Source organism: Bison bison, unplaced genomic scaffold (assembly GCF_000754665.1).
Source record: "Bison bison bison isolate TAMUID 2011002044 unplaced genomic scaffold, Bison_UMD1.0 scf7180017864473, whole genome shotgun sequence".
NCBI lineage: Eukaryota > Metazoa > Chordata > Mammalia > Artiodactyla > Bovidae > Bison > Bison bison.
Genome location: NW_011495034.1, coordinates 13029088 through 13037590, shown reverse-complemented (window position 1 = coordinate 13037590; position 8503 = coordinate 13029088). Strand labels below are relative to the sequence as shown.

Here is an 8503-nt window from a genome sequence, read left to right as displayed (position 1 = left end):
GAGACTGGAGATCAGGTCCGCTGGTCTCCTGGCCAAGCCCGACTTCAGGATCAAGGCCCGTCGTGGGCTTCAGGGGACAGGAGCAAGAATCACAAACAGAGAGAGTGGCTGAGAATAGATTTGGGAGAGAAAAAGAAAATAACAGGTACGGACACAACTGCAATTTTATGAAACAAGATGACTTGCCATTGAAATTGTTCTGAATTTGCATGGGTGTCCCCATCTCAAAATATCATGTTTTGTTTAAAAGTAACAAATCTTCACCTTGTCTCTGTGAGAAGAACCCGTGTGGAGGGTAAACAGTGTGTGGATAAGAGAGCTGGTATCTCTTTGTGGAAACCTTTTTAGGGCATGTTGTCAGTGTGAAAACTCATCTGTCATCACGTTTCTAGATGCAGATAAGAAAAGCAGGCCTGAAAAATGATTTGAAATTTCAGATGGGGGAGGGGAGGAAAGGAAAAGAAACCTGAAAATAAGAAAGCAAGTTATGTATAACATATTTTTAAAACTAACCCATAAATAATATTTTCTTAACAAGGAATTAGGACCACAGGATCCACACAGTCAGATTTTGACTTCTATGTAAAGAGTTTTGTAATGAACTTCAGAAACAACAACTCCAAGTGGAAGACCTATAAAGGAATTGTGAATAATGAAGAAAAGGTAAGAGACACTCTGGAGGGAGGAACTGAGCCGGAGAGCGGGCCTCTGGATATTTTCATTAGTGTGTTTCCAGAAAACAGATGCAAAGCACCACAGGCAATTACTTAGCCTTTGGGTGCAAAGCCTTGTATCTTCACTATCAGGCATGTCTATACAAATGCAATGATTTCGTATCACCAGGTATGAGTGGGTTGATCAAGACCTAGAAACTAATAGAATCTTTAGGTAAAAGTTACTTGTTCCTACAGGTGTTTCAGGGCAACTCTAATTTTCGGGACCCTGTGCGGAACAATTTCATCCCTCCCATTGTGGCCAGATACGTGCGCGTCATCCCGCAGACATGGCACCAGCGGATAGCCTTGAAAGTGGAGCTCCTTGGTTGCCAGGTTGCACCAAGCAGGACGCAAGGTGAGTGATGGAGTTACTGAATTCTGGCCCCCTCCTTTCACAAACTGCTGTTACCAGTGTGGTTTCTCCAACATCTCTTCTCACTCAGGTAATGACTCACTGGTGTGGCACAAAACAAGTGTGAATACCGTTGGTTCAACGAAAGGAGAAGATAAGACAATCTCAAAACCCATCCCCTCTGAAGAAATGCCCAAAGGTATGGCAGGGATCGTTCTGTGGTTTCTTAAGGAACATAACTGGTATTCCAGCCAGTAATACAGGAGCTTCAACAACATTCTTTTTACCTCTGTCATGTAAGTGTCTGGAGGCAGATGGTTCAGAGGTATCTGCATATGCATAAGATAATATGTATCCACATTTTTCATTGCGATGCTGAAAGTAGAAACAGACTGGAAACAAAAGTATGTGCCCTTCAAACACTATGTAAATCTTTTGTAGGAAAAAAATACCAATAGCATATTCATGCCATGGAACACTCTAATAACCATTAAAAAGTACATTAGAGAAAGTTCTCTGAGACACACTGACAACTTAATAAACATTAAAAATACATTTATTTTTTTCAGAATGTAAAATAATTTGCACATTTTATACAATTTGGTAGATTTGAGAGAGATATATATATAAGAAAATAAAAATCATCCATAAATCAGCATCCATGGTCACTATATTCCACTGTGTATCCGATAATATTTTTGTAACTTCAAAACAAAATGGCAGCATAGCACATATTTTGTTCTGTAGCATATATTTTTCATTTGACATTGTATTTTGAGCATTTTCCAATGCTATTAAATAGTTGAAAAACACAGTTATTAATATCTTTATAGTGTTTCTTCATATGGACATATTTAATTAACATATTTAGTTAACATAGTTAACCATTCCCCTGTTACTGGATGTTTGAACTGTTAGATTTTTCCCAAATTCCCACTCCTATAAATAACAACACTGTAATTTACATAAATATTGTTCCCTTCTAAGTTCCCTGTCCTCCGTTTCATGAACTACACATTTCCACTCCTGATCATTCCTTTATTTTCTTCCCAGCGAACACAGAAAAAAGAAGGGTTAAGAAGAAATATTTCTCCTTTAGTTCTCATAGTTTCTACAAGCTGGGGGTCTTCAGTGGCTGTTAAATGACCTTCTTCCTTAGAACAGACAGTTGTGGGAAGACATGGTCTGATGTTGGGCTGCATTTCCCTTCAGCCCACAGTTCCAAAGGTCTGCTTCCCTGGGCTTCTGTTACCCTACAGGTCCAAACCTGCCCCCGTCTTGGGGAAATGCTTACCTGCCCCCATCTCTGGGAAATGCTTACCTGAGCCACGCTGAGAGTTCTGCACTGTGCTTACATCATCTACCTGCCTGAATAAGGCCAGCTGTAAACCTCCCCAACCATTTTGATTTTTAGTCTAATATGATCCAGGCAACAAACTCAGAGTAAATGTTAATCCCAAGAACCACTGGAAAGTGCCTTTGCGGGAGGGAAAAAAGATCAATTTTATTTTCCTAAACTTCAGCTGGGGTTTTGAGTCCTCTCTTTTTGGTTTCCAGTATCAGTACATGTCTAGCGTGTATTCTTTTTCCCCACATGTTAAACCAGTGAGGACTTTTCAAATCAGTCTTCAGTTTTAGATCACGGGATTTGGTCGCTCTTCATTTCTGTTGTAATGTGGTGGCTTTCCCCCTTTTCAGGATTAAACATCACAACTATTGTTATTCTACTGGTGCTCTTCTTCGTGCTGGCTGCTGGAGTGGCAATCTTTGCAGTCCTTAGAAAGTATGTGACTTCACATTTAAAATTTTTATTCTAATTATGTCAACAATTACAAAAGTTTACTGCTCTTCATATGTTCATGTGTAGAAAGCAGCATCACTTCTTCCAAGATAAAATGTTAATTTATACTTTTAAAACAAGTTGGAGAGAGGGAGAAAGTATCAAGTATTATTTCATGAGTAGTACCTATCATTTAGAAATATTTTCAGTGGGATTTTTTTGTTTTAATAGGAAGAAGAAGAAAGGAAATCCTTATGGATCATCTAAGACTCAGAAAACAGGTTGGTTGAAAAAACTATTACAGTTTTATTCTGTCTTTGAGGACATGAAAACCCACACACATGGTTAAAGAAATAAGATTTAATAGCTTTAAGTTAGCAAATCTAACAGGAAAGAATATATTGTATCCTATCTCTTAATTCAGAATCTTCATAGCCAGTTTACTTTTACCTTTGTATCCCATCATTTGTCAAAAATTTTTTTTTGGCAACTGGAGTTTGAGTCACCACACTGCCTGTCATCAAGGAGAAGACAGCACCCCCAGTACCTTCAGGCCTTGTGTTTCTCATTCTGGGAAATCGGGGGAAGGATTGGGTCTCGCAGGTTTCAGAGACTCCTTAGGACACGGGATGCCCTGCAGTGAATCAGCTGTGGTCCAGAGAGAGGGCAGCAGGCAGGACCCCTGAGAATCTCAAGGCCACCTTAGGGTGCCACCTTCAAAGGCTCTGAACCGCAAGCTGTGTGGACTCTTCAAGGTCACAAGTGCCCTGTCAGCTCAGATTAGGAAAGTTCATGCCCGGGTGGTCTAAACTGGGGATAATCTGGGGGCTGATGGGTACACAGTGCATTTTACAGGCACGGTGGAAAGTGTGGTTTGGGTGGTGTGTGCTGCTGTTGTAGTGACCTCAGCATGCTGTTTCTACCACACACCTGGAGAGTGTGGTTGTGCATGTGCCACAGTTAGCTGGCAAAAGGCAGCCTGACCTCTGACTTTAGGAGGAACCTATTGTGGAGTAACCGTGTTATAATCCTGAGATATTTGTTTCGTGTTATCTTTATTCCAGACTGTTGGAAGCAGATCAAGTATCCCTTTGCCAGGCATCAGTCAGCTGAGTTTACCATCAGCTACAATAATGAAAAGGAGATGACACAAAAGTTGGATCTCATCACCAGTGATATAGCAGGTAGGTACCAAGTCTCTGTGACCCTGCTATAAGGTGCTGCTTATGGGAGAGGGGAGGCCAGGAAGAGAAGCACAACTAAAATCTTTTGTTTAGACAGGATCTGGTAAATAAGTAACGTATGACATTTTCTCTCTGTGCTCTATAAAGAGTCACAAACTAACACTGAAATATTTCCCCGAAGCCCCATTTAGCCTAGACTCTTACACCTGCAGGGCCTCTGACACCCAGAGCGATGGTCCTGAAGTACCACTGAAATTTGGATGCCCTTACTTAATCTATTTTTGTTACTAAGGTTTTGATTAAGGCACTAGGAAAGAGGGACTAGAAAGATGAATTCAGCATAGCTCCTGCCCTGAAGAAAGAGGAAGAAGATGAGGCAATCTGTTAGAATGGCCTCAGGGTTTTGACAAGCCATTGTGGAGTCACTGGATTTATGAAGAAGGATCTATTGTTTGGTTTTTCAAAATGTCTAATCCATCAAGGACCAATAGTTTTATAAAATACAGTATAAATAGTAAGTGAAATTTTAAAAAGAAATTGAAAAAATTGTTTTAATTTTTAAAAAACTTTTTGGCCATGCCCTATGGCACATGGGATCTTCTTTCCCTTACCAGGGATTGAACCCCTGCATTGGAAATGCAGAGTCTTAATCACTGGGTCACCAGGAAAGTCCCACAACAATCATTTACTAACCCATATGCTCCAGGAACTCCTTTTCTAAGTGGCTTCCATCTGTGCATCCCATTTTTCAGGGCTTAACAGCTGGGAAGCATCCTCTTTCCCCTTACCCTACTTACATTGTTGGTGACCAATTCTTCTGATGGTGGTGGTTTAGTCGCTAAGTCATGTCCGACTCTTGTGATCCCATGGACTGTAGCCTGTCAGGCTCCTCTGTCCATGGGATTCTCCAGGTGAGAATATAGGAGTGGGTTGCCAGTTCTTTCTCCAGGGGATCTTCCTGACCCAGGAATCGAACCCAGCTCTCCTGCATTGCAGGCAGATTCTTTACCAACTGAGCTATGAAGGAGGCCGTATTCTTCTGATACCTGTCCCCAAAGTGTGGTCCTTCCAAAGCTGCTGCTAGTCCCCTAATTGATGACTTTTTGGGTTTCATTTCTCTTTTTACTTTTATCTTTCCCTCTTCTGTCTCCTTCCAGGGTTACCTCTCATTGCCAGTCACTTATTTAGAATCTCCATAGGTTTCTACACAATTAAGCAAAACTCCCTGGCAGGGCACTCACTGCCCACCGCGATCTAGGGTATAGGTAACAACTCGCACCTGGGGCATGTGTTTGCATTCTTGCCCCACTAGCTGCTACCTGTGTGATCCTGGAAAAATTACTTAAATTTCTCTCTGCTTCAGTTTTCCGTTTGTAAAAGTACTATGAGGAAAGTGAAGTCACTCAGTTGTGTCCGACTCTTTGCGACCCGTGGAGTGTAGCCCACCAAGCTCCTCCGTCCATGGTATTCTCCAGGCAAGACTACTGGAGTGGGTTGCCATTTTTTTCCAGAGGATTTAACTAATTGATATATTAATGTTATAGAATAGTGCCTGGCGCCAAGAAAGGACTCAGTAAACGTGAGCTCTATGATTATCATTGTTGTTGTTTAGTCGCTCAGTTGTGTGCTCTTTCTCACCTCATGGACTGTGGCCAGGCTCCTCTGTCCGTGGGATTCTCCAGGTATTACTGGAGTGTGTAGCCATTCCCTTCTCCAGGGGATCTTCCTGACCCAGGGATCGAACCCGTGTCTCTTACGTCTCCTGCATTGGCAGGCAGGTTTTTTACCACGAGCGCCACCTGGGAAGCCCATGATCACCATTACCAGTTGTCATTAACTCCCAACCTATCACTCTGGTCTTTGCTTTCTATTAAATTTCTCCACATCTCCTATACTCTGGTCACACCACACTCTTTGTTCATGGTTGTTTAATAGGTTGTTCAATCACTTTTCCCTTTCCTGACAGTATTATTTTCAATTCCAAAATTTAGCCTTTCAAGAGCCAGTTTAAGCGCTCCATGAAGATGTTCCCTCATACCCCTAGGTGTGGTTAGAGGTAATCTCCGCCTCTCGAAGTGTGGTATCTGTGCTGCTTACATCCCTGTCTTTTTCTTCCGCCGGGTACACGTCAGGCACCGGGCAGAGCACTCCCTCTGCGGACAGCCGGGGTGTGGCTGGAGTACCAAAAGTCTACTCTTTGGGTTTCAGATTACCAGCAGCCTCTCATGATTGGCACCGAGACGGTCACCAGGAAGGGCTCCACCTTCCGGCCGATGGACACCGAGGCGGACGCGGCGGGGCTGGGTACCGAGGCCGGCGGCCACTACGACTGCCCCCTGCCGGCCGGCCGCCACGAGTATGCGCTGCCCTTGACCAATCCCGAGCCCGAGTACGCCACGCCCATCGTGGAGCGGCACCTGGCCCGCGCGCACACCTTCTCGGCGCGGAGAGGCTACCGCGTCCCGGGCCCCGGCCGGCGCACAAGCACTCCCTCTCCTCTGGTGCCTTCTCCCCAGCTGCCGGCTACCAGCGGCCGCCGAGCCCCGCGCCGGCGGAGCCGGGCTACGACCAGCCCAAGGGCGGCGGCTTAGCCGCAGGGTGCGCCCCTCCCGACCATCCGAAGCCCCAGGTCAGCCCCGCGAGCAGCGCTGCCTACTTGGCCCCCCGAGACTGCCTCAGACCCCTCAACCCGACGGCCATGACCGCTCTTCTGTGAACACACACACTGTGAACCAAACTGCTGCTGCGGTACTGAGCGCCAGGCTGCGCGCCGCCCTGGAAGCCGATGCGCTCGGGAGAGTGTGCGTGTGAGTGTGGTGTGTGCGCGTGCGTGTGTGCGCAGTGGACCAGGATCCTGCGAGGAGCGCCCCCTCCGCACTGTTTACAGAATTGTGCAGCTGGTTTTGTTTTGACCCTGAGGGCCAGTGTCTGTTGGGTTTTGTGGGCTCGAAAAATGAACATTTTCGGATGGCGTTTTCATTTCTCTAACTGTGATACTGAGCTGCTTCGATGTAAAAATGTGCAATCTGTACAGAGTTGTATTTAACAAGAATTAAAGTAACTTAAGTTTGCTTTAGCAGATTTTCGTTCTGCAGGGAGGTTAAGTGGGAGAATGCAGCTGTTGCAAAAACATATAATAGTTATGTTCACTTTTTAAATATATTTTATCTGATACCGTGTTAGCAGCAGGTCTGTTTAAACTTAATCTTGTTGTTATTATGGCTCATTTCCTTTCCTTTGATATGGAAAACTGAAAGCATTGTTAACATTCTTCTCCTGGAAGGAATGAAATTACTTGAAGCAAGAAAAGCACACCAGGGTGGTTGTTTGCAATTACTATCAGTAGGTTAAAAAGAACAAACAAAATACAGGCACCTCGGCAGCTGCCGATTCCTTAGGCCCCACTTCAGGTGGGCATGCACAGTGGCCTGTCAAGGGGTGCAAGGACCAGGTCTCTGTGGCCTGCAGGGGACCTCCCTTCCCTCAGCCTGCAGGACTTGGCCCTCTGAGCAGCTGGCCTTCCTGACACGTAGCTTCTTGTTCACCTCGGGCCTGGCAGATAACTCGCTTTCACATGCAAATCTGCCTTTTCAAACTGTCTGCAAAGCCAAATGCCCAGACTTAGAGCAACCAAAACTGCTCTCTCAACAGAGTGAAGGTGGCACAGCAATTACGCTCTAAATTACTGTGTCAGATGCTTTTGTACCTCAGATGAAAAATATTGCTGAGGTCAGACGCCCACACTTTTCATGACTCTCGGAAACAGCACATTGTACTATTTGAAACACAAAAAAGTTATTTGAAGTGTGTTCTTGTTAAAGTGACTGAAGGCAAATCTACATAGGGCTTTTTCTACTGAGATGGCTGGAAAGCGCTAATTTTGTAAGAAAAAATTTTCCCTTAAGTAGGTGTCTATAATTCCAGATTGGCCCTGACTTCAGCTGTACCTCGTTGTCCGGTGGTTTTATCTGAGTTTGCTTTGTAAGTTCACTGTGGGCGGGGGACGGGGGCAGGGTGCGAATTTAACCTCTTTTGTCAAAGAGGAAAGTGTATGTTTTTGTTTTAATGGAAAATGTGGACCAAAAAATTCTTTCCCTAAAAATGTATAATACTAGTTGTATGACACTTTCTGTGATTCTGAGGTGCTGGAAGGTCACAGCAGACTATCTGTGGTTACTATGGAGGACAAACCATTTACCTTGTGAGTTTACATGGTTTTCTACGCATACTAATTGTAATAAACTATGCCAAACCAATGTACATACCCGTCTCTCATTGGTATCCTGCTTGCTGGCCTACTGAAGGCACTGGAGGCTCAGCCTCCAGACAAGGGCAAGCGGTACAATGGGAAGAGCAGACGTGGCTTCCTCTGGTTGGTCCTAAGTTGGAAATAGGGACAGAAATGAGGGAAGCTGTCAGTTATTAATAAAGTCCTAGCGCTCTGGGGTCAGTTTCAGGCATTTTAATTTGG

At 44.5% G+C, this 8503-nt stretch overlaps 1 protein-coding gene across 1 annotated transcript in view; it reads left to right on the top strand.

Moving 5' to 3' along the window:
* DCBLD1 (discoidin, CUB and LCCL domain containing 1) overlaps positions 1 to 8292 on the top strand; it is a 76329-nt gene extending 68037 nt beyond the window's left edge. The window contains 9 exon segments of the mRNA XM_010861960.1: positions 4 to 145; positions 539 to 663; positions 912 to 1071; positions 1160 to 1267; positions 2767 to 2851; positions 3080 to 3129; positions 3913 to 4032; positions 6241 to 6501; positions 6504 to 8292. Of these exon segments, the coding sequence (XP_010860262.1) occupies positions 4 to 145; positions 539 to 663; positions 912 to 1071; positions 1160 to 1267; positions 2767 to 2851; positions 3080 to 3129; positions 3913 to 4032; positions 6241 to 6501; positions 6504 to 6748 (1296 nt within the window). The 3' untranslated portion in view covers positions 6749 to 8292.
* Positions 8293 to 8503: the final 211 nt, after the last annotated feature.